Source organism: Lynx rufus, unplaced genomic scaffold, assembly GCF_022079265.1.
Source record: "Lynx rufus isolate CCGP_SWC_20201006 ecotype Redwood Valley unplaced genomic scaffold, mLynRuf1.p SCAF_4, whole genome shotgun sequence".
In the NCBI taxonomy this organism is placed as follows: Eukaryota; Metazoa; Chordata; class Mammalia; order Carnivora; family Felidae; genus Lynx; species Lynx rufus.
In genome coordinates, this window is record NW_025814856.1 from 169,061,680 (window position 1) to 169,088,103 (window position 26,424).

Sequence of the window (26,424 nt, forward strand, 5' to 3'; positions counted from 1 at the left end):
TGACCAGAACGGGGCGAAACGGCAGGTCTGCAGACCAGCAGGCGAGTTTCCCACCGACCCAGCAGGATGGGCAGGCTGCGAACTGCGTACTTCGTGAGGCTCTGGAACGGGAATGTGGTCAGTGGGAGAGTAGCTTCATTAGGGACAAGTCACGTCAGAGAACAAAGGGGGTTGTTTTAAAGTTAAAAAGAGCCGGAGACGTCAAACCCCAAGTGCAGGGGTGACCCTTAACGAAGGTTCATGGTAAACAAACATGGACGGGAATTAGACGGCACTGGGATGTTACTGTTGGTTTTCTTAGTTGTGACAGTGCAGTTGCCGTAAGTGGGAGAATGTCCCCCGCTTAGGAGGCACCGGGGAAAGCAGTTAAGTAGACGTCCCGATGCTGAGACTCACTTCGAAATAGTTCAGCCAAAAAATAAGTAAAGCGCACACACACGCTGGGCAAATCGGCGGAGTACTGACCGGCAGGTGTCGAGCGTGGGTGTGGGATGCCACCACCAAGTTGTCATTTCAGCCCGAGTGTCTCCAGACTCTTGCGGTAAATCGTGTGCGGGAAAATCACGCCAGGCTGGTCACATTTCGTCTTCGCGAGGGGCTCCTGGGCGGGCCCGCGCGGGAGCCCCCCCGGTGGGATCTCACTGCTGGCCCGTCCTCCCCAGGGTCAGGAGGGTGGCCTGAGCCTAACCGCTTGACCTTAAGGGCTGACTCTTCTACGGGCGACGGGGAAGACAGAACCCGAGTCTGTCAGGGTGAACAGAGATACGGCATCCGTGGCATCTGCCCCCGGGTCTGGCACGAGAATGCTCGACAAGCATCTGGACGTGACGGGGGCCGAGAGGACGCCCTCCCGCCCAGGGCCGTGCAGCAGGGCTGTTGGCCGAGCCTCAGCTGACCAACAGCCACCGATGTCCCCGCACGGGTCTGTGCCCACGTGCGGGAGGCTCGGGGGAACAGGACCCCGCAACGACCCTGTCGGATGTATTTCTCTGGAAAACTTGAAGACGCAGAAGTCCCGTTCATAAAAGGTACAGGTGGCTTGGCGACAGAGGCGCTACATTGAACCGGGAATCCAGATCTTCATGACTTCGAATGAGGACGGATGTGAAGCACCTCTCAGGCACCTGTGTGAGGGCGTGGGGACCGGGATCCCGGGGGACAGACGGGGCCCCCGGACTTCAGCTGATGGCGACCCCAAGACGAGCGGACCTCGTGGCTTGTGACGGGCCTGCCGCGCAGTGAATGTGAGATTGCGGCAGACGGCGGCGTGCCCAGGGCGGGGAGGGGTGCGCCCACGCCCTCTGAAGGGCCACCGGATCGCTCTGGCCAAAGAGACCGGAGCCCGTCTGGAGGGGTCAGGCCCAGCGGCCGGCGGCCTCAGGGCCCCCACGGCGTCAAGGCTCGTGAGTTGCCCCGCGAAGGGAATGCTGGGGCGGACACAGCCACGCCGTAGGGGTCTCCCGAATCTGTGGCCCAGCTGGTGGAAAGGGGTAAAGATGATAGAACATCTGAGCCCCGAGTGGCTAAATTGTGCCAGCAGTCAACGCCCTTGGAACCCCGAGGGGCTGGTGGCGGGGTCTGTGCCGTGACCGCGTAAGGATGCCACTTCCAGGCGCCCTCGGGACGTGGCCCGTCGAGAAGGACTCCTGCTCCTGAAACGCCGCGTTAGCCTCTTCCCGACTTCCCGTAGAAACACCACCTCCCCTCCGGTCTCAGGCAGCGCGGCCGCGGGGACAGCTTCTGCGTGGTGCAGCCACGAGAAAGCCCACACAGAATTCGCTGGGATGCTTCCTTGTCGACATCAACAAACCCGCAGCCTCCCCGCATCTGGAGGCAGAGATCCGGACGGCTCCGAGACCGAAACACGGCAGCCACGCCCGGTGCTTCTCTGGACCCATAACTTCCTCGTGGAGGTGAGACCCTTCTCACACCAGAGGAGGACAGATCCCGCTTGCTTACCAGATTTGGTAGTCTCACCCAGGACCAGTGCTTACGGGCAGATCGGGGCAGGTCTGGGGGGCTCAGAAGTGCCCAGCCCAGAGTATTCTTCTATGGGGAGCCTGCTTAGAGTTCGGAAAAACAAATTTAAACCAAACAGTTGTTTGGAAACAAATTATTTTCTGTGTGTTGTTTTAAGGACAGCAACGCTTAGTCAAAGTACCGCAGTTCTCGTATGTATTTCAAATATTCATCTCTGGGGACGTTTGAAGTTTGTGTCCATTTTTCTGACACAGAAAATGTCAGGCTCGTGCACAAGCATACGTGGGCGGTCCCACCAGCAGAGGGTATGGGTTTGAGCCCCAGCGCCCTCATCTGGCAAGTTCAGGGCTGGTTCCCGGGGGGGCCAGAGGCGATGGGGCGGGGGGCGGCTTCATGCGCTCAGCTGTGGCCTGGTGCCACCAGGTGCCCTGACCGTGGGGGACAGCCAGGCAAGGTAAGCCGTCATCCCCACCTGGCCAGGTCCGCGAGGCAAGGCAGGGGCGCCCGCGGCTGCACCCCGGCTCCAGAGCTGAGCCGTGATCTCTTTCACGACAAAGCCCCGAAAGCCAGACTGTGAGAATGTTCCATTGAGGGCCTTTCGCTCGGTCTCTGGGTATCTGGGTCCTGGGCTGTTCTCTCTGGTTTCACCTCTAAGTGTTCTTTGTCTCCATCTAATCTCTCCCTTGTTTTTGTGACACAGAGTCGAAAACATTTTTTTTTTGTTTAAGACGGTATGCCAAAATGGCATCATATTCCTGTTCTTAATTTAAAAAGCAGATGAGCAGAATATTGCATAATTCCTCCTAAAAATACAAATACATTTAGGAAGCATATTAAATTCTTCAAACTTGTAAGATGACGGAGCACAGACAAAGCCGGTTCATCTGTTCCTAAATCGTCCTCGGAAACACAGCTCCAGGCTGTCAGGGATGGAAAATGGATATCGGAGCCCCTTCTGAATTTCCCACGGGACCCGCCAGCCTCCGCTAGAAGCCCCGGTGTGGGAGCAGGGGACGCCCTCAGACGGGCCCCAGACGAGTAAGGGCGCGCAGGAGGGCGGAGGGCAGAGGGCGCGGGGAGTGTGGGCATGACAGGCCCTGGGAAGCCCCGGAGTCCAGCTGGTAAACCCCGTGGGCGCGGGACTGGTGCGCATCACGGACGTCACGAGTCCCGTCTCCCGGATGGAGGACCGTCTGCGTGGACGGGAGGCCCGGGCCGCGGGGTCCCGCCAGGTGCACCCAGGAACCCGTCAAAGCAGGCAACGGGGCAGCGGGGTGGGAGACACCGGGGAAGCCGGCCGAGGCTCCCACCCGCCGCCGCAGGCCCAGAGCACTGCACGTGCCGGGGAGGGTGCCTTCTGCGCTCACGGGCGCCGGCCGCCTTTTCACAGACACCACCAGCCACTTGCCCAGCACCTTGCGGTTCCACCACGGGGCCGATTCTGTGCTGTTGCGGGCCGCGCACGCTCACCAACAGGACGCGGGGTACTCGTCTCTGGTGGAGTCTGGCAGGACCGAGGAGAGCGTAAGCCGTGCCGTCCCCATCCTGCTCAGGGAGGGCCGAGGGCCGAAATCTGCCGGTAGGATTTCCCTCTACGCGTGAAGGAGGCCACAAGTGTGGGGGACGCTGGGGTCCCCGGGTCACCCACGAAAATGCTCCTGTGTCACTGTGTCAGCGTGCTTGCCCTGCCCTGCCATCCGTGACCAGCACAGCTGCCCCTTCGTGACCCCAGACAGCCAAGAGCACCCGGCCAGGCTGCTGGGGCAGGGGCACCGGCCACCTGCCCCCCAGCGCCTGATCCAAGAAGGGCGGACATCAGGGGCACCAGGGCCTTGGGACAGGACGTGCTGTCATCGCTAAGGTCCTGGCCTGTGGCCACAGGGACAGCGTGGGGCACCTGCCGTGGTCCGGAGGGGTGCTGGAGGGAGATGCTTTGGATTTAGTGTTTACCACAAGGGACCTGATAGTCTACGTAAGCGACCAGACCCAGGGACGCGTTCCTTCCCAGTTTGCTGAGTGTCGGCCCCAAACAGCTAAGTGTTCCAGGCACAGGCAGAAGCCTCCTGGACTCCCCATCTAGGCCCTGAGCACAGCGGCCACGTTAGATCCTCGCGTGGCCCCGTATCTAGCAGCAGCCTGGCACGCAGTAGGTACTTAATAAATGTGTTAGTCAACGGCTTTTTTTTTTTTTTTTTTTTGCTTTTCTTCTAAATATAAAACACATAGATGACAACAGCTCCTCTACTATTAAAGCCCTTCAGGGAAAAACTCCTCAGACCTCACGGAGACAGAGGGCCTAGCCTGAGCCCTCACTGACCTGTTAGAAAACATCACACCCAGAAGCGCGTTCAGACTTCGAGGGTCTGTGACGCTGTCGTCAGTGTCTAAGGCGACACGGGATGCCAGCTTTTAATCTTTCAGACCCGTAAACTCAGATCAGATCACTGCCATTTACATCTGAGCATCTCCCGAGGCATCTACTGGGCCAGGCGAGGGGGTCCGGCAGGGGACGGCCCGTGGCCACGCCACCAGGCTGCATCACGGGCTCCAAAGGGCTGGGACCCGGGGTCTGGGACACGGTGGTGGTGGTGGTGGGGGGGCCGGCTGTCCCCACCGTGGACGCCGATTTTGCTGAGGGTGTGGCTTTGCCGTGCCCTCAAAAATGTCAGCCGACAACATTTTATCATGTTGGCCGTACGTGCAAGGACCCCTCGTCTGCAGACACTAAGATAGTAACTCCGTGCACACGTTTGTTCTTCACGGATCAGCGTTCAGTGAGGGTCCGTTCGTGTAAGGCACTTTGGTCACAAACGCACCTCCGATCCCTCTCCTCTCTCCTCCGCGCAGGGCGGGTTCATACGTGAATCAAAGCGCAACCCTGGCCTGGAACGTTCCAGAACACGGGAGGTTGACGCACCTGTTAAGTGACGCAAGAAAAGGAGCCCCGCCAGGCGGGTTTGTTTGATCACGTCCTCTGCGGCCTCTCCTTCTGTAGGTCACTGCTAACACACTCAACCCCTGACGTAACTTTGTCTCCTACTCGGCGCAGATTGCTTTGCAGAACTGGTCTCTTTGTGTCGCTGCTTTCTGGCGGTGATTCCCGGCCAGAGTCGGCCCTCGGCGACGCCTGTTGACCCGAGTGTCAGGCGGGAAGACTGCCGTGGCACCGACCAGCGCTCACGCCCTGCCCACGACGTGGCAGGCGCTACGCTAACCGCCCTCGGGGCTTGACGATTCCAAGGAAGACAGTACGACCCCGATTACAGACGAGGAAGAGGTTCGCAGCAGCTAAGAAACGAGTCTCAAGTTGCACGGTAACAGCCAACGGAGCAAGTGCCGGTCGGGGCACAGCCGTCCCCAACCCGGGACTGTGCCGCTGGAGCACAAAGGAAGGAGCCGACCCCGTTTTCAGGCTAGGGGCGGCTTCCCAGGGGTGGTGTGCTCGCCGGCCGGGCACCGGGGGTGGGGACAGCAGGAAAATGAGGAGACGGCAGGCGGGGGCAGCCCAGCCCACCCGTCACCGAGGGCCGCCCTCCCTTGGCCGGGGCCCCCGGGCGGCTACGTACAGGTCAGCACTGCCGGGGAGCGGTTCTTGTGTGCGTTCTCCGCCCTCTGGGCCACGAGCGAGCTGTTGGGCTCCGCCTGGTAGGCACACAGCGCCTCCCACTCCTTCTCCAGGCGGTTCTTGTTCTTCAGGTGGTCCTCCATGTAGGCCTGGAGCGGAAAACACAGAGTCAGGGAGGCGTCGTGACACCCAAGGGGCCAATGGACAGTGCAGCCCGCACGTCCCTGCGGGCACGCGTGAAGAAGCCCGTTCCTACCGGATCCGGGAAGAACACGTGTTCTGCTGGTCGGTTCCCGGGGGCTCCAAATGAGCTCGCTCCGGGCGCGGAGCCTGGGCATCAGGGACACTTGGATCATGACGGGGGGCCCTGTCCGCTATTATGAACTGACCGGGGAGACAGAAGTGCACACGCAGGGCCAGACCTGGTCACCTGACCAAAAGCTGGCGCAGATAACGTGTCCGGACAGAAGCCACTTTCCTTGTAACCGGCCCACTCTTCTGGATCCAGCGGGCGTGATGCAGAAGATACTGGCTGCTCTGGTGCGTGAAACGTCACAGAGCTTGTGGCGGTAAAAACACAGAAAACGACACAGAGCCTGTAGCGGCAAAAACACAGACCCGAAGCGATGGAAGCACACATCTTGACCTTCGGCTGCTTGGCTCTAAGTTTTCCGGGCACCTGCTTGTCGTCAGCGATCGCTAGACGTGGACGGGGAAATGCCTCCGGAACATTCCCTCCCACAAAGACAACCACGGGGGCCGGCATCTCACCAATCTAGGTAGTGGTGAAACGACCGTGATTTTGAGGAAAAACATTGCAAACGACCGAACCCCAGCTGCTTCGTCGTGCCCGAAGGAAAGAGGGTCGCACCTGTAACATCTTGTTTGTGGCTCTTCAGTGTGTTGTGTGTGGACACACATGTTCAGCTAGTCCCACCAACAGAATAAAACACGAGCACGCAGGTCCGGGTCTCTAGTGGTCAGGCACCCCAACTTCTCCCCAAGGATTGGCACCCTGCCAGCCCCACCGTCCTGTCACCCCAAGTGAGCACCCAGCTCAGGCCCCCACAAGGACCAGGACAGGCCTGCTCCATGTCTCCTCCCCGGCCAGCTGCTCGGGGCTCAAGGGGCCCGGGGAGAAGGAAGGGAACTCAAGCCAGTCCTGCTGGGTCCTCCTTCCTCTTATCGCAGTTTGGACTAGTGTGGACTCGAGTCGTTTTGTTAGTCACTCAACAGGCACCTACTGTGTCCATGTTGGTCCACAAACCATGGAAAGCCGGTGCCTCGGTGGGTGCTGTGGGAGGGAAGGCATCACCTTCAGGGTCTGCCTGGCCCGGGGGGGGTCAGCGATGGGCTGTGACCAGATGCCGGGACCCGGGTTATGACTGTCACATATCTTTCGTGGCCCCTGCTGAGGCCACTGAGGGAACCAGCTGACAGCCTTCTGTGCAGATGACGGAGAACCACACGGACCACACAGTGGGTGCTTTTTCTGTGACACGCCCTGGACCCTCCTTGCCAGGGCCTGACTCTGGGACCCCCACCCAGTCCCTCCAGTTTCCTCGCATGGGGAGGAAGCGAATTTAAGTGGCCCAATCCAGAAAACGTCAACTGCCAACTGCTTTTTTTGGAGACAATCATTATGGAATATCGGATGCATATTTTTGTGCCAAAGTTGTCCTAATAAGGACGTTTCAGCATGATACAATATTTAAGTTTTGTGAAATAGTCCTCTAAGAGCTAAAATATGGTGTGGTGGGGGGAGGAGTAGTTCTGGCTCACGTGTGTGGTTTCAGTGCTTCCAAACTTTCCTCAAGATCAGATATCGTCTGCGAAACAGGCACGGGATGTTATCTCCGACCCTGCACCTGCGGCTGTTTATGTGTTTACAGTCACCTCAACTATGGGGCGTGAAGGCTGCAAGGTCAGTTCAATTTCTAAACTTATGGCAAGAAATACACACTGGACTCCAGGAGGGAAGCTTGGTGGTAAGACGGAGGAGAGAGCAAAGACATGGTTTTTCTGAGAACAAAGTCTTCTAAAGTGATAACTTGACTCTATGAAAGTTGAGATACCTTTCCAGCCTCTCGGCCTGTGTTGCTTCCATAGACACTCCTGTGTCTGCCCGGTTCGGGGCATTTCAAGTTGATCTGTTCTGTTAATGTTTTTATGCAACATCACTTATATTAAACTGATGTAATTTCCCCTTTCACGGTTTAGGAGACTTTCCTCTCTCATGTTTGGGGACAAGATGCTATTCACCTGTGACAGGAGAGGATATTTCCATGTTGTCTGTAAAATAATGTGTTTTAAACAACGCAAAAACAAACTGCCTGTGGGGTCCTTTCTCTCAAGGGTGTGGGACGTATGAACTAGAACAGGTACAGTAACCCTCCTCAGACACAGTTGCTTTTGGGAATAACTGGGTAAATTAACATGTAATTGAGACACTGCTCATGTTCTTTCCCCCAGAGTGAGTGTGTAGCTGGAGTTGTTTTAAAAACTGACATTCTAATACTTTTGTTTTATCTGTGTGTGTGTGTGTGTGTCTGTACATTTTTATTACACATGTAGCATTCATAGAAAAGAAAGATAGTGAAGGTCAGCAGAATGAAAACAAATGCCACTAATAACTCCACCACCCAGAGCTAACCATAAGGCTTCGATAAGCCCCACCCTTGTTGGCATGTGCTTCGGCCGCTTTTTTTCCCCCTTGCTTATCACCATCGCTTCGGCTTTGGACAACATTTTTATTACAGGACTTTCTTACCTGAATTGAAAAGAAGCAGGGATGAAGCTTTCCTCTTATATTCGAGGAAGCCGAGGCCTAGATTTGTGAAACCATGAGCCCGAAGTCCCCAGCAGTCAGGGGCAGCACCTAAGCTTGGGTCTGCCATCTGGGATGCTGCTGTTTTGTCTTGGCTCACTGCTGCATCCTTCTCCCCGCACCTTGACCTTCACATCCACAGAACTTCTGGTCCCAGATACCATCCGTTTCAGAAATCACTAATGGAGCCTAGACTAGCACTGTCCTTTGTCTAAACTTCATTTTACTAACCTGCGCCTTTCTATCTCAATAAGACTGTTTCCCAGTGTTTTGATGTCCCACCCCATATCGCCATCACTCTCTCTGCTTTGTTCACGCGGAGTCTTCTGTAATGAATCTATCCAGACTTTAAGGTCAGTGCAAATGCTCCTGTCTCCTTTGTGAGTCTGAGATGTGCCTACGGCCAGCCTCTCTGATCCTCCTTTCCTACGACTCCACCCTCTTCGTCAGACACTATTTTAAAAACTACGTCCTGTGACATTAATCACATTCTGCTTTGTGCTACAGCCTGGTGGGGGGGGGGTGTCAGGATCTTCTTCCTCTCATGAGATCAATATTTTTGAAAATGGGGCCCACGTCTCATTCACTTGGCATGTGCTTTGGGCACACAGTCAATATTCGCTGGATGATGGCTCATAACCTGGAAATTTCTAGAAGTAATTTGTGTTACAAATAAACATTTTACGTCAATGACAGCATCCAAAAAAAATGCGTTAGAGTCTTCTTGAAGTTGGGAGAATTGCTCTTAAAGGTAACATAAGGGCTTTGGAATGGTTCATTTTATGTTTCCTCACCGCCTTCTTCCTTTCTGGGTTACCCAAGCAGCATGTCTATGATCCACACCCAGTAGGCGTGGTGGCCACTGCAATGTAATGGCAGCCTTAGGAGCCTGGAGACACAGCAACGGTTGAGAAAGCTCTTCTCCCCGAGCCCCTCCTCTTCCTTCTGAGTCCAGACCCCGTGTCATCTCCCCGAGTCCTTCTTTGTCATTGTGTGAGAACTCCTGTGCTCGGGATACAACAATGCCATCACTGGTGTGACGGGGGTGTCTCTAGAACCTGCCGTCCCAGCTGCGAGCAGCTGCCGGTCAGGGACCCGTCTCACGCGCATCACTTTACACAGCCCCCGTTCCTGGCCCTTGTGAGTACCTCCGAATCGAAGCTTTGAGAAAGAAGCCCTGGGATACACAAAGTACTCGTTAATGGCACTAGACGGGAGCCAGGCACATGCGGGTGGGGTCCCCCACGACGGGCAGTCTGAAGAGTCAGTGCTCGGTGTTAGTCGGTTCAATTTGAAGAGCTTGGATACGTGAATTCTGATGGCTCCTGTGGTTCGTCAGGAAGGTTTGGAAGCAGGTCTTTGATCTTTCCGAGCTGCTCACCGCACCCTTAGTGTTTGTGGGTGACGGAGGGAGAGGTTCTGAAAGGGTTCTTGGCCGGAAGAACTCGGCGTCGCATTTCCATAGTCTTGACCTCCATCGGGATTTTATTCCAGCTGATTTTAGGTGAGACCTGAGTGGGGAGCTGTCTGAACCTTCTTGAATTCTGATACTTTCCTGGGATCCAGGCTTAATGTGCTCGCGGAAAGGATAGTTCCCAGATCCCACCGCTTGTGGGAAAAGGCCCGCAGGTTCCAGAACGTGGTTTCCCGAGTTATAACCGGCACACGCTGGCCGACACCGGCCTCGGGCCACATGGCGCCAGGTGACGGTGGGCCAGCATTTCCTTTGAGTTTTTTGCGAGGTGAGAAGGACCCCAGCTTTCATAAGCCCTATTTTGTGAGACACTCACCCCATCAGAGGTTCTCCTGTTTAATCTTCCTCTTGCGAGCCCAGCTCCCCACCTTACACCTTCTTTTTTCTCGCTCACACTATTAGACCACGGGTAGGAAGATTACAAACACTTTCTGGGTCACAAGGACTGTGTGCCATCAGAGGACTTTTCAAACAGCTCCCTGTGTCAGACAAACTGGCCTCCACATTTAATGGGGTAACTGTACACGGAATCCCAAACCTCTGGGACGAAAATGTTACTGCTTGGAGACATGTCCACAGTTTGTCAAGATAGCTTAAATATTTTCTGCAGTGTTTTCTCATCGAATTGTCAACGCCGCGAGCTCAGGAAAGTGATTTCTAGAAATATAGATCATCTGGGATGCTCTGCAACATAATGGGGTTTTGCTAATAACCACAAGAGCACTTCGTGTCTTCAGGAGATGATTTTGGCTACCATCCACAAAGCCTTTAGGAAAGCCTGGAGGAGCTTTTGCTGAACCGGGAGGCAGTAAAATGGAACAGGCACCGGACTTGATTTTGAAAGAGTTCTTAACAATGTAATAAACAAGGATTGGTCCTCACGTAGCTGCTTCTTGGTTGTACTTCTGCGCAAACCACCCAATCTCACCCACCTTTGATTCACTACTACGTAAACTGGGAATCACAGTGCGTATTTCTGAGGGTTGACTGGGACAGTATGTGACATACACTTTGTGAATTATAAAGTGTGAATAGGCAGAAAGGATGGTGATCATGGTGGGTATCAGCTTTTCACCAGAAAAAGAGGGACTCTCTTGCGGGCGCCTGGGTGGCTCAGTTGGTTGAATGTCCGGCTTTGGCTCAGGTCATGATCTCAAGTTCGTGGCTTTGAGCCCCGCGTCGGGCTCTGTGCTGACAGCTCGGAGTCTGGAACCTGCTTGGGATTCCGTGTCTCCCTCTCTCTCTCTGCCCCTCCCCTGCTCCCACTGTATCCCTCTCTTTCTCAAAAACAAACATCACAAAAAATTAGAGAAAGAGGGAATCTCTTTAATTCCCTTCCAGATTCCGTGGCTGTACCGCAGTTCTGGGGACACTGCCATTACCTGATCAGCCATGACACGGTACATCTCCACCAATACCAGCCACTGACCGCAGCTTGGATGCAGAATTCAAGGGGCGGTCGCGGCGGCACCTTTACTGGGGACACACCATTGCTGCAAGCGAGTGTAGTGACACCGTCACAAATGGCACCAGAGACACGACTAAGAGGAAGCACCGTCAAACACGCGGTTCGTGGTTTCCAAGTTGTGTCCTTTCACGGGGGTCGGCGGTCTTCCGAAAGCACTCGGCTTCTGCGTCGTGTGGATAGAACCGACACGTGCTCAGGCTGCCATGAAATCCGGGATGGTCCCAGAACCCAGCCCCTTCCTCTCTACTGGCTGCCTTCCGTTGACTCCTGCGTAGGGAGCGAGAAGTTTGATGGCCAGTCTTGAGAAGAGGAATCACTGGAAAAGGCCAGCGCAGAGAAGGTGGGACATCCGGCGGCTACTTAGAAAGATGTTTTCCGGCGCGGGGAGAGGAAGGTCACAGCCTGCGGTGCTGCTGGCTCAGCGCCCTCGGCCCGAGCCATGACCGGAGAGGTTTCAGGGCTTTGGTTTAGTGTCAACATCAAGGGCAGTTTCCAGGATCACCAGGGAGACGGTCCCACTTCTTACAACTACTGTTTCACCACATTCAACAGGCCAACGTCCACCCTTCAATGCCAGCAGGAAGCGTTGCCGCCTGCCTCCCGACGCCGGGACGATGGAGCGTGCGGACTCGTCCAGGGCCGTGTGGACCCGGGCCGCAGAGCTGGGGTCCCCGCAGTTGGCCCGTCCGGTGCCTCCTGGGTCCCAGCTGCCGCAGGCGCCCCGCCAAATCCACGTGGAGGGGCCGGCTAGAGCCCGGGGGGACCGCGAGTTCAGCTCGGTGAAGCGTCCGAGACACCGCGTGTTCCTTCGCGCTCTTACCGGCAGCGATGAAGGGCGGGAGGCTGGGCGGTGTGGGCGGCTGCATTAGTATCAAAGCGAGCAGTGGAGACGAACCCCCAGCGCCAAATGCTAACACTCAGACGGATCGGGACCACGGACCAGTCAGCGAGACACTCAGCATGATGCCCCCTCAGTCACCGTCTACGGGCGCCGTTAACGTCGCGGCGTCCTCACGGGTGTCTGGAGAACTCCACCGCCTTGCGGTACGATATGAACCAAGTAGAAAGCGTCCCGGCGAAACTTCGTTTTACCCCAGGAGCAAACGTCCTCCCGCTGCGGCTGAGGCGTATGAAGGAAGGCTGGGGTTTGGAAAGGCCCAGTTTCTGCGCGCGAAGCTTTGTTTCCACTCCTTTCTTTACCCTGGCGCCTCTCGCCGCGTTACTTGACCGACGTGACCATCAAGCCTTCCGCGAGAGCGCACGCCCGCTGCCCGTCCCCGTGACGGGCCTGCGGCTGGTGTCGTGAGGTCGGCCGGGAGAGGACAGCCTTTAAGAGCAAGGAGAAAGCTGTTTCTGCTGCCTTTTGGGGAAATGGGGACCGTTTCTCTCTTTGAAAATAAACACCTCATTAATGCAGTGGAGGGAATGTTTCTGTTGAATGCTTGGAATTCAAGTACGAAAAATGAAGGCAGAGGCTCGATGGGGTCAGGGGTGCCGCTCGGCTCGCGTGGCCACGGCCACGGCCACGGCTTCATCAGGAGGGGCTGTGCACCTGTCTCTGCAGAGCGCCGCGCCCGACACGCTTGCACGTAATTTACCGTGCAGCGGGCATGTTAAGATATTCGAAGTTCAAAATCAGAAATCCGGAATAGTTACAGCTCCCAGGACAGATCTGGCTAAACGATCCGAGGACAGTTTTGTCATTTCTCAGCGTAGACAAGAGGTGCTGGGAGCCGGACTCCCGAGCCCCATGGCTGTATCCCCACTGCCAGCAGACGCACACAACAGGAGCACACGGTGCGGCCCCGCACCGGGGCAGCACCCCCCCCCCCCCCGGCCCACGCGACCGCTCTGGGACGGCTGGTCTCACGGCAGGCTAACGCTCGTGCCGTGCCCCTCTAAACGCACAGCGGAGACACGCACGTTGTCCTTAAAAACAGCCCCGCCTGCAGACCCAGAAAGGGCTCAAAGCCTGTGCTGTCAGTGTGCAGCTTCCTGGGGAAAAGCAAACACAGTTTGGGGCGTGTGCGTGAAAAGCCTGAACAAGCCTGCACGAGGAATGAACGAAGGACCACGCGGTTCCCCTCCTTTTTATACAGTTAAAAAATCGCCTCCACGGAAATCCGTTTGAGGAGGGAACATTCCACGCGTCGCTCGCCCTGGGCAGCCCGGCCTGCAGGGGCTTTGCGTGGGCAGCGGAAGCGGTTTCCCCACAAGTGTGAGCCAGCGTTATTGCCCCCAAAGTCTTCCCCCGAAAGCTCTGAGGACCAGCCCAGGGGCCCCTGGAAACTTCTCAGGGCTGTCTGCACGTGACCCAGAAATGCCCTGCCCCCCGCGACCCGGCAGACTGCGGTGCTAGAAATGTGCTTGTTAACGTGGTGGAGAAACCCTCAAATGCTGCCAAATGGAGCCTTCATCAGAGGAAGCCCCAGCTTACACTCCGTTCAGGCACAGAGGGGAGTCAACACGGTGACAGAATGCAGCCCGGAAGGGACAGAAAAGCAAGCGTGCTGGTTTTGAGGCTGTGACACGGAATTCCCTGTGTCATTTAAAACCCTTTTCGTAATCGAAAAATAAAACACAAAAATGCAAGAACTAGAAAGACAAACAAAAGCTCTAAAGAAAACATCATGTTTTTCCAAGAACTTCCGGGAAGCCGCCTCCACCCCGACCGACGTGCTTCTGGAGGGGCAGAGGGACAGCAAGGCGCAGGGACCGGCGAGGGGACACAAACACAAGTCTTGATGACGTAGCACTTAACCAATGGGGGGCTTCACTATAATTTTACCACGGTTTTGGTCTTGGTATTCTGCATCTAGCACAAAGTCCAGAATCGCAAGAAACCATACGGACGAAAGAGAGGTCTTGAACAGGGACGGAAGCCTGCAGGGCGTTTCCCGGAATCGGGAAATAATTAACCCGGCCGCAGGGTCATCTTTAGCGGGTGCTGGACGGAGACGGGGGCACGCTGAGACACCTGTGCGGGCGCTGGAGACACAGGCTCGTCAAATAAGTCTGTGGCTTCCGCTAACCTTGACCTGACAGATTTGCAGAAGAAGAAAGTCACAATTTTATGAAGACTTACGACGAAAACTTGGATGGAAAGTGTTGATGATGAACACATTCTGTCCCGGAAAGGTTCTAATTCATCAACTGGGAGAAGTAAGCAGTCCTGTCCTCCTTACCTCTGACTAAACAGGAGGAGGGGAGGCGGTTTGTTTTCTGCGGGGCGTCGTCTAGCCCGACCTGGTGCTCGGGTGTGCGCGTGGGGCCCCAGACGCGGTCTTTGCGGGGGGACAAAGACGGGAGCCGCGTGCGGTGGCTCTGCGTTTCAGGCGGTCATTCTTCAGGCAGCTCGGTGAGCTTAAGTAAACCGTTTTATGAATCTCATCGCCTTATTTAACATCTTAAAAATCAAGGTTATGTGAGCACAGGTTAAGGCACAAAGATGAAAACTTACAAGCGATGGAAAATAATTGAGAGAATTACAGCATCTTTTCTATACGTGTACAGCCGTTAGTGTTTAAATTTAGGGCAGAGAGGTCATGAGTGAAAGCTGGATTTCTCCTCTAATCGTGGGGGAGGGAGGCCACACCTGCTCGCCTACTTCAGAGCCCTGCCCCTGTGTTGGCCGTGCAGCTATGTATTCACTCATCACTGACGTTGTTACCAGCATATCGGACCAGCCGGGGCATTTGTGTGCTCTGACCCAGCAAAGAGTCTGTCCTCACGGGGCTGGTTTCTTCTGCTGGAGAACGGGCCACATCCAAATAAACAAACATCACTAGAAAGGAAACTTCAGATAAGTGGAAAGCAGTAAGAACACAGGACACATACTTCATGGATCAATGAGGAGTAGCAGTTGTAAAGCACCTAGAATGTGCCTGCAGCATGTAAACATTCAAATACTTTAGGGAAAAAAAAAGAACACAGACATGAAAAGTGCTGAGAGGCGGGAGGCAGGGGTCCAGACCCCCCGGAAGGGAGGCCCCTCTGAAAAACTGGTTCCCAAGTGCATCCCGCAAGCTGGGAAGGGCTCATCATACAAAAATCGAGGGATGACACGGGGAGACAGAACACCAGGGTGAGGGCCCAGGGTGGGAAGGGGTCCGGCATGGTCCAGGGACAGAGAGAAGCCCAGGGCGGCCAGAGCAAAGGGAGTGAGGTGGGGTGGTGCCCGGGGCTGGATCCCGAGGGCGCCAGGTGGCCGTGGGCGAGCCTGAGGTCTGCGGTAAGAGCCGTGGGAAGCCACCGGCGCGTTTTAGGCAAAGGAGGTGCGTGATGGTAAAGATGGATTTAAAACGTCGCTCTCACTACAGTCGGGGACCGAGTGCACAAGATGGGCCATCTGCACTGGAGATTACAGGGGCTGACGTTCGGGGACAACAGCGGCGGCAGAGGGCACAGAGAAACGGGCAGACGCGTCCTGTATTCTGGAGGCGGAGCTGCCGAGATTCACTAACAGAGCAAATGAGAGGATTTTAGTCTGCTCATCTGACCATCCAACCTGTTCGTCCTCGTACTCCTACATTTCTGCAACCCTTCACTTTGTAAAATATTCTGGAATTCGTTCAGCCCTTTGTCATACGACCACAGCGGAGAAAGGTCCCGCTGCGTTGGTCTGAGAAACGAGGTCATAGCCTTACTTTACCCAAAGTCAAAAGTCTGGGTAAAATCCGAAAAAGTCCATCAACATTCCTGATATTTCCAACAACCTTTGCGCTCTGGCTGCGTGGACAAAATGTTCAGATATTTGATAGCACTGCTTGGTTTTCGTCTTTGCAGCACAAAATCTCACTGAAGTCTGCCCAAAGCACCACGGAAAATTAACGGCCAATAGCTTCACCCAAAATTTAAAATGTAAAATCAACCGAACAACTAAACTAACCTGGAACCCTTCGATATATGTATATGCAAATGAGGCCATTCTAAAACGCAGACAAAGGCATTCGAGTGTGTGCGCACCCACGAACACGAGCGCAGCTATGTTAGGAGCCCGTGATCACCAGCCGTCACCCTAGTGAGCAAATTATGCCCTGGTAGGTTGGAAATACCGTGCTGCCTCCTTCAGACCACCCGGGCTCCAGCTATTAAATTACTGCTACAATCATGAGCTGGTTCCCAGATGCCACAAAAAATTCTATGAGACATTCACAATCTGGAGCGGAGCGATAGGACCGGTGCATTAAAATACATTTTTTTATATTTCAAAGAATGAAAGCAAGAAGACATCAGGTTTGAGCAAACAAGAATTTTTAAGAGAACACGTCTGTACCGCACGGGGCGGAGGGGGGCAGCTCGGAACTTCCAAAGAAACACAACAGAGCCCGAGTCCCGCCTGTCCACCAGCCAGCGCAGGGCTCTAGAACGACCTTCAGCCCAGAACATATGTGGGATTTGCCGCAGGCCCTAGGAGGGACCGTCCCTCCCACACCAACCTTCCAGAGCGTCTAGAAGCCTGAACGTTGGCTTTCTCCTGTTCATAGCGACATGAGTTCTAACCAGATGGCGCTATAAACTTAGTGTTTTAGTCCCGCCATCAAGTCAGCGGGAAAAATCAGGACAACGAAATAAATGTAAGATACATTTTAGGAACTCCCAATAGGCCAATTATTTTTACCCCTTACAGTCTCTCCACTGTCTGGCGTGGAGCCTGGCACAGCCTTGGTGGTCAATAAATATTTGTCATATGAATCCTGTCTTGAGAATGTGCGACAGCTCCACGGTCTCTAGCTCAGAGCCCCGCGCGGGGGGGGGAGGGGGTGGGGGGGTGGGGGGGGACCCGCGTATTTACGGTGTTGCAGCCACGCAGCGTCTCCAATGAGATCTTTTGGGACAAACGGGCACCAGTGCTTCATTTAACAGTTTTCTCTAACAATATTTACTGTTCGTGATCTTAAATCAAGGGGGCACCCAGAAGGGGGGGAAGGCACAGCTCTACACTACTAAACAAATTTCCATTTCTTTTAGAATATGCTCCTAGACTTTAATTTTTCCAGCATTGGCTCTTTTCTCTGGCTGGCTTTCGGACTCCCTCACCTCTGCCGGGATATTTGGGAATATTGCGTAATCCATTCCTGGAATGCATGAGCACCTCTGGATCCTATAAAATATTCATTCGCTTTCAAAAATATTTGCACCCTGCTGTCAACGGGGACAAATTCATACGGAATAGCAGAAAATGGCGATTTTAATGGCAAATGCTTTCCTCAGACCTCTCCTTCCACTAAAACATTTTCTTCAAAATTATTTTCATACGGAAGATTAACAATTTCAACATTAGCTGCTAATCCCCTTTCATTTAAAACTCTGCTGATAAAATCCTTTGCTTGTCATTCAAAGAGTAAGTAATAATTATAGATTTGAGGGTTCCATCTCTGGCTTCATTAATGGTGAATTGCATGGAAGTCTGAGGCGTAAGTCCGCTTTGATACGTCTCAAAATGCAATTTCCACAGCTTCCCTGGGCTATGTACAATTAATTATACAGTTAATAAGGGAACTATGTTAATGAAAGGCACATTATTCATCCAGACCACCTGCCTTTACCAAATATCTTTTGTGTGTTTCCCTTCTTTCTGTAATTTTGGTCTACAGACGGTAACAGCAACAACCCCCTCCCCCAGCCCCACAACTGACGATGCGGCGATTTAAAACATCGGTCCGCTGGTCTGCAGCTTCTTCAATTAACACAAGTCTAAAGAAAAACACAATTCCATTTTAACCTATTTCTACTAATTTCCGCCTTCTAAACGTTTAAATAAAATGTCTGCCCGTGGCATTTGAAACTCTTGAAAGACCTGTCTTCTAAGCAAGCACTTACTCCTAAGGTGTCTGACTTTCATCAACGGGACATCGCCTTTCCGAAAGATGGAAAGTCAGGAGGACGCGCACGGGAACGAGAGCCCCCGACGGGCCCCCTCGCTCTCGCCTCACCGGCCTGAAGCCTCTGTGTTTGGCAATAAGTAAATCATTCCATCTGTAAAATCAAAGTTTGACTACAGTTTAGCGCAGGAAACCGGCGTTACCTTCTACAAAGCAAGTTAACGTCCCTGAGCCTTTGATGTGCAATAGAAATCCGAATAGTGTAACTGGAAAAGGAAGCTGTCTGATAAAGCTACATCTCTATTTATTTCTCATAAATTACCCGAACCAGAGGAAAGAATGTGTTTGCAAATAGTTTTACAAGTTTCTATCCATATAAATCAATACACGGTCTTTATTAAATGAGAAGATAAGAATTTGATTTCAGCCGCAACCGTGTCCCTTTGACAGACGAAAAATACTTCAAGCCGTAAGTTATTTAGGAATCCCATCAATGCACAAAATTCGGCTGGAAAGCAACCTTGGATTCCAAAGCGCTGATGGGAAAGTCAGGGCTACGAGAGGGAAAACGAGTCATGGAAATGCAGGCCTAAGAAAACCAAACCCTGAAAAGGCCTCCTGTTCACAAGTTCCAGCAGGAACACAGGCTGTCTCAAATCAGCAACATCCACTGTCCCCTCTGGCACTGTGGGGAGCTGATGGGTGACACCCGGCGGACGTGGTGTCGTGGAGAAATCAGGGTGGCTCGTGGGTTGTGTCTCCACCGGCGTTCCGTGACTCAGGCTGGTTCCTCAAGGTGCTTCCAAAGCGGTTTCTGAAGAGCTGTTTTTCCCTGCCGCGTGCCAGCAGATGCACGTGTCTGGGTGGCCGTCCCCCCCTCCCCAAATGGATGATCAACCCAAATGGCCAATTCCAAGTCCTGGTCACAGGAGCAGACTCTCTCCTCCAAGACCCAACACCGCTAACCCTCCCCCACCTGACATGAGAGTGCCCGAGGGGGCCGTTTTCGTTTTCGCTGGGAGTGGACAAGAGCGGCTGCAGAGGGGAGGCCCCGGGAGAGGAGAGGGAGGGACCCTGTCTCCCAGCAGCCCAGACAGCCCCGCCCCGGAGCAGTGGGCCTCCCCTAAGAAGCACTTTGTTCTCCTTAGGACTTGACGACTGTCTGATGGGGTGCTGAGGGAGAATGAAGAATTCCAGTGAGTCAGTGGAGGGCACCCCAGAGAGCCTCGCAGACGGAACGTTCTCTCCGTATCCAGATGGGAGGTGCTGGGTTCTCAGCATTTACGAGAAAACACCTGCAGAAATTCTGAAGTGCTCACGGACACCAGGGCCGTTTGGTTTTTAATTTCCTAAAGCAACAGGCTACCTGCCGTGAGCAATAAACGGGGAGGGGGGGCAGGAAACACAACACTTGTCTTCCCTTCGCTCGTGGGGGGATGAGGCCCGAGTCCCCGGCGCTCCCCCACCCTGTGGACGTGGACGGAAGCGGGGGCTCGGGCCTCAGCCTCCGTGACCAGCACTTGGCTAGCAAGCATTCTTTTCTCGGTGCCTCTGAAAGGAGGAGCTCCAAGTAGAGAAGAGAAGTGAGCCGATCTCCCAGAAATTACCTTCCCCTTTTAGCGTGAAAATCTAGAGATAAGACTATCGACCATACTTTTATCTTTTTCCAGCTCAACTGCCGATCGTGTGGGGACTGCCTGCCTTATACGCCCCCAGGTTCTCGGGGTCTGACGGGGGAAGGGAGTGTGCTGTCGGCTGTCACTCGCCTGCTCTCTGTCCCCACGCAGCACAGCCACGGAGCCCGGAGCCACCCCTGCCACCAGCTGCCTTCATCGCCGCCGCCACACGCGTGCCACCTGGGACTCCTCCGCGGCCACCAGCCGTCAGCAAGCAGGGTCCACCGGGCTGTCCGCCCCACCCGCCGGCCGGGGCTCCCTGCAGCGCGCACCCACAGACGGGCGTGCAAGCGTTTCTGGAGCGAGGTCGCCCCTTTGCCAGCAGACAGGAAAGTGGGGGAACCGGCCTGCGTGAGGGCACTGCCTGGCTTCTTTTGACATCAGGTAACCACCTTTAGATGTCTTTCCTTATTACCAGGACATAAAGCTCGTTCTCAGGTGCGATTGTCGAGGTGACGTGAAGTCAAATGGCAGTGCACCATTCACTCTGTGTGCCCTTCGTTTAACCCGCATTAAGTCCTCTGGCCCCAGAGACATGAAGGGTGAGCTGACCCGAAGAGCCTCCCCTACGAGACGTGCAGAAATGTTGGATAGACGGCAGAGTCAGCCTTTCACAAGGTTAAGGGAAACCCTCGGACATCCAGAATGAAGAGCAGGTCAAGTGGGAAGCTCATGACCTTGAGGGAGAGCAGGGCAGACGATTTCCTGGACCTAAAACCCAGGGTCTTGGGTTTTTCTGTCTGTTTGGGGTCTTGGGGAAACCCTGCCGGGCAGGAGGGAAGGAGGTGGATGTGGGAGCCCCCCCGCCCCCAGGAACCCCAGAAGACCCCATTCCCAGGGGAAGGGCCTGCTCATGCCACAACGAAGCGTATCTGTTCCCACCTGGATTCAGAATGGGAAGGCGTTTGGACCACAGGCCTCATCTAGGACTGAGGCTGGAAGTTACAGTATGTGGGTGGTCTGAAAATCTCCAGGTAAGGAATTGATAAAAAGATGGTCCTGGTTTAACGGTAGTCCAGAGTGTCTGGCCAAGTGACCTCAGAATCTCTCTCGAGTTAAACACCCCCAGCGCGGCTATACAAAATTATGAGAGATAGAAATTACAGAACCCACCAGACAAGAAACCCTCATAAGCAAGTCAGCAAACACATCAAAGAGCCCGATCAGATTCATAAGAACCTGGATGATAGAGGCATTAGATAAAACAACCAAGGGGCAGCTGGGTGGCTCAGTTGGTTGAGCGTCCAGCTTCGGCTCGGGTCATGATCTCGTGGTCTGTGAGTTTGGGCCCCGCGTCGGGCTCTGTGCTGACAGCTCAGAGCCTGGAGCCTGCTTTGGATTCTGTGTCCCCTTCTCTTTCTGCCCCTCCCCCACTCATGCTCTGTCTCTCTCTGTCTCAGAAATAAACATTAAACAAAATTTACAAAAAAAAAGAAACAATCAAATAATGCATTTATAATGACTGAAGATATTGCAGTGAGGATCGACAGTGTAAGAACAGATTCAAAAAAGAATAAATAGAACAAGTACAAATGAAAAATATACTCCTTGTAATTATTAATGCAGTGGATGGGTCACATGTCAATTAGACACTGTGGAAGAGAAACACTGCAAATCGGATAACAGACCTGAGGAAGTCGCCTGGGGGGCAGGATGGAGGGACAACGAGAGGAAATGTGGAAGAGACGGGAGGCCACGGGACACCCTATGTGCTCCCACCAGAGGAGAGAACACAGATGGTCACGTGTAAATTGTGAATGGCTGGTCATTTCTGAGAACTGATGTAAGATCGGGACTGTCCAAGGTAAGCACACAGTAAAGCCAGAGCAAAATAAGAATAAAATAGGTCTGCACCCAGACAGGGCCCAGGGAGATCCTGGAACAACAAAGGTGTAGGGTTCAGGAAGAAAGTAGAGTGAACCCCAAAGGAACGGCCATTGGGCCAGTCGCAAACAGCCTTCTCAACAGCTGTGGTGTCAAAGGAAACAGCATTTTTAAAGTAATGAGAAAAAGTTAACTAGAATTTGACCGTTGGCTAATCTATTATCCAAGTGTGAAAGCTAATTAAAATCATTTTCAGGCAAACACATCAGAGAACACTGGTCTTGACCCTGTCGGTCCCCGGCTCGCTGGCCCACATGTTCTCTCACCTTCCGGCGAGCGGACACAAGGAAGAGAAGAAGTGAATACATGGCCATCGCTTTTCATGTTCAAGAAACGGTAGCAGTTGCATAAGGATCAAGCACAAACCCACGTGCGGTGTGTGGCCCGTGTGTGTGTGCTAGCCTCCTCTGTCACCCACTGTTGGCTCCGGTCCTGGGCACTGACTCGGGGACTCTGACAAGGGGTCCCCTTGCCCACTCTGTCTCCCGCCCACCCCAGAGCGCTGCTCCCTCCTTGACCAAGACGGCGCCCAGAACCCCTCGGGGCCAGCGCCCCTCCTCAGTCTCCCCCGCCACCCCACACCTTCATGAAGGATGAAAAGACTTCTGGCGAAAGAGCACGATTTGGCATTTGGCCACGCCCAGTGTTTCCTAGCTATTAACCCCTCTCCACTTCAGATAGATGGTAAACTTCTCAGGGGCGAGACATGTACCATCTGGTTCACTTGGGCATTCGGACAATTTAATTCACGGCCTGGTGTATGTGAGAGCTGAGCTAGATGCCGAGGATACACAGGTGGGCAAAAGTCAGTGAATGCTCGCCCACGTGTGGCTTATTTGTGGAACCACGGGTTTCGCGCAATTTCAAAAACTGCTTCTTATATATTGTTAATTTTGCACACTGATTTGTACGTAACAACCCTATTACTCCATCCTGGGCCTGCAGGACTCCTGCCGCCTTTCCACTCCCCTGACCCTGTCTGCACACCTGGAAGGTCTACGGGCAACCGAAGGGGCCAGAAGGACACATATCTTCTTGTGGCTTTTCCCGCCAGGTTGATCTGGGGGAAGACCGAGGAGGTCACTGCACATTCAGGAAATATTTCCCGTGAACGTATACATGAATAAACACGTTCCACACCCTACTTTGGGTATCAGTTTTAATTTCTTCGCCTCACAGACTTACTAATTATCAAATTTAGCATTTGATTATTTAATTCAACAAATATAATTGGACACCTGACTTTACTCACGATGTTTTACCCAATTTACTCATGACAAGAAATCCTAACAAGCTGCGAAAACGTTCTAGCATCATCCTAGCATTTTAAACACTAAGCAGATTTTTAAAAATAACAAGGCAAATCACACCCCCCCCATCAAAAGTACAATAAATAACCCACTGCCCACAATAAAGACTGAACAACAGAAGTGACAGTCCCTGTCTTGTGTCAAAACCAAGCTACTGAGAGCGGCCAGTGTCCCAGCTGCCGAAGGAGCCTCTGGGCACCTCAGGAGCTGGCCATGGGGTGGGGGGCAAGCACTGTTTCAGCCATGCAGACATGGAGCCCTGTCCCCCCCACTCCAGCAGTGAGGGAACCTCGGGAGGAGACACAGGTGATCTCTCTGACACAGAGCACTTGGCCCTGGGGGCCCAGCACCCTGAACACCTGGCTGAGTCATGCCCCACCCTGTGAGACCCTTCCACAGAGTGGGTGGTCATGACCTGCCCCTCCCACGCCGAGCACCTGTCCCCAGGGCCAGTTCTTGGGTAGAAACCGGTCAGGCCTGATGTAAGAACTGTCATGTTGGGGACCCGCCTCCTCTCACAGTGACGGGGACGGGCAGGAGGGTGAGGCTCGGACAGGGGAACAGAGCCGTGCCTGCAAGCCGGTGGAGACGTGAACGGTTTGCGAGTCTCTCCCTCAGGTCCCGGGCCAGTGCTGGGGCCGGTGGGGGTGGGGGTGCGACAGTATTACCACTCGCTCAGTCCCCACGGTGCACGGAGGACGCGACGGGAGAGACAGGGGCCTGTCATTGCTTCAAGCTGCAGGACACGGGGTAGTTCAGGCACCAGCCTTGTCATGGGCTCACTGCGCCCCCCACATTCCTGTGCAGAAGCCCCAGCCCCCTGACTCAGGACACAGCCGTATTTGGAAACGAGGCCTTAACGCGGCGATTAAGGTGAAGCGAGGTCGGCGGGAGGGCCCCGATCTGGTGTGACTAGTGTCCTGATAAGAAGAGGGGGTGAGGACACGGGAGAAGACGACGTCCACGTGTGGGGACGGAGGCCCCGGGGGGCAGCCAGCCCCGCCCACACCGTGATCTCCGACTCCCAGCCTCGGGGACTATGTGCCGGTACCAGTGTGTTGCTGACCCCAGGCCAGGTCCCTTGAGGCCCAAAGACCCCACGGCAGCCAGGGCCCTCGTGCCCCTTCAGGCTCCTCTTACTGATGTCACCACACAGGACGCCCCCTGGCCGGCTCACAGCACTGGCCCGCGATTCTTACGCACGGGAAACACCGTCCTGAGGCATCGAGCCTGCCCACTCGGTGGCTCAGTGTGACTTTTCAGACGGTTCTCTTCTGTTCTCCCTGAAACGTATCCACATCGGGCGTTATCGGTGTGCCTCTCTCTCGGAGGGCCTCATCGGCGCACAGAGGAGGGACGAGGGTGACGCGGTGTCACCACGAGGTCGAGTCCGGTGAACTCTCGCTGGCGTCCGTGGTTCGTACCATGAAAACGTGCGGCACGTCTACGCGGCGGGCGGTGGCAGCCCTCCAGGGACGCTTCTGGAAGGAAGGGCGCGTAGCTCCCAGACGTAGGAAAGGTTGCCGTATCTCACGCACAACAAGGAGAAGTGGAAATTAAAGCCGCTTTTGAGCAGCCTTCCCATGCAGCGGTGGGAAAGATGAAGGCCGGCCAGCGCCCAAGGCCGGGGGCGTCCGGGGACACAGGCACCGTGTGCGCCATGGTTGGTGGGACGGTCCATCGGTCAGACGTTTTGGCAGGAAGTCCGCCAACGTCTCTCGAGATAAGCGGGAGGCATCCCGGGTGACCCAGGGTCTCGCAGAAATTGAGCCTACGATTCCTTTCACGCGGGCTGTGTGCTTGGAACGTTCGCGTGCGAAAGCTGCCCGCTACCCTCAGCAGGATGAAACAGAGAAACCGCTGGACATCGAGTCACGGAGAACTACGGGACTGTACGAGTGGTGGCTCCAGGGGAGGGGCCGGCCACCGTCACCGTGAGGACAGTGGCCACCGAGCCGCAGGTGCTGGCCCGGGGCTCCAAGGGCAGGGCCACGGGAGGAGGGCCGCCAGGAGCCACAGAACCAGTTCCTTTTAGGAAGACCGGCGGGTGCCGGTTCTCCAGATGAAGGTGCCCGAGGCCCTGCTCCATCCCGCCGGCTCCCCATGCGCGTGTCCGGGTAGGCAGGGGACTCGCGACACCCTTGGCTGGTGGGAGGCAGCGGGTCAGAGGGGAGTCCGGAGTGGATGCGGGCATACAGGGGGCGGTGCAGGTGGAGTGCTGGGTGCGGCGGGAGATGCGGGGGGCACCCACCTCCCCCCTCTCCCCTGCGCACGTGTCCCTTCTCCCCTGCGCACATCTCCCCTCTCCCCTGTGCACACATGTTCCTTCTCCCCTGAACACACATCTCCCCTCTCCCCTGCACACCTCCCCCCCTCTCCCCTGCACACCTCCCCCCTCCCCCGTGCACACATCTCCCCTCTCCCCTGCCCACCTCCCCCCTCCCCCGTGCACACATCTCCCCTCTCCCCTGTGCACTTCCAACCTCTCCTCTGCGCACCTCCCCCTCCCCCCGTGCACACATCTCCCCTCTCCCCTGCCCACCTCCCCCCTCCCCTGTGCACACATCTCCCCTCTCCCCTGCGCACCTCTCCCCTCCCCCGTGCACACATCTCCCCTCTCCCCTGTGCACTTCCAACCTCTCCTCTGCGTACCTCCCCCCTCCCCCCGTGCACACATCTCCCCTCTCCCCTGCCCACCTCCCCCCTCCCCTGTGCACACATCTCCCCTCTCCCCTGCGCACCTCTCCCCTCCCCCGTGCACACATCTCCCCTCTCCCCTGTGCACTTCCAACCTCTCCTCTGCGTACCTCCCCCCTCCCCCGTGCACACATCTCCCCTCTCCCCTGCCCACCTCCCCCCTCCCCTGTGCACACATCTCCCCTCTCCCCTGCCCACCTCCCCCCTCCCCCGTGCACACATCTCCCCTCTCCCCTGTGCACTTCCAACCTCTCCTCTGCGCACCTCCCCCTCCCCCGTGCACACATCTCCCCTCTCCCCTGCCCACCTCCCCCCTCCCCTGTGCACACATCTCCCCTCTCCCCTGTGCACCTCTCCCCTCCCCCGTGCACACATCTCCCCTCTCCCCTGTGCACTTCCAACCTCTCCTCTGCGCACCTCCCCCTCCCCCGTGCACACATCTCCCCTCTCCCCTGCCCACCTCCCCCCTCCCCTGTGCACACATCTCCCCTCTCCCCTGTGCACCTCCCCCCTCCCCTGTGCACACATCTCCCCTCTCCCCTGCCCACCTCCCCCCTCCCCCTGTGCACACATCTCCCCTCTCCCCTGCACACCTCCCCCCTCTCCCCTGCACACCTCCCCCCTCTCCCCTGCACACCTCCCCCCTCCCCCGTGCACACATCTCCCCTCTCCCCTGCACACACATCTCCCCTCTCCCCTGCGTGCACATCTCCCCTCTC

General features: G+C 55.3%; 1 protein-coding gene across 5 annotated transcripts in view; it reads right to left on the minus strand.

The window, feature by feature from the left end:
* Nucleotides 1-26,424, minus strand: part of PTPRN2 (protein tyrosine phosphatase receptor type N2) — a 766,821-nt gene that overhangs the window by 52,830 nt on the left and 687,567 nt on the right. For all 5 annotated transcript variants that reach the window (XM_047094888.1, XM_047094886.1, XM_047094889.1 and 2 more), the window contains one exon: nucleotides 5,547-5,694. In XM_047094888.1, the coding sequence (XP_046950844.1) occupies nucleotides 5,547-5,694 (148 nt within the window). The remainder of the gene's footprint in view (nucleotides 1-5,546; nucleotides 5,695-26,424) is intronic.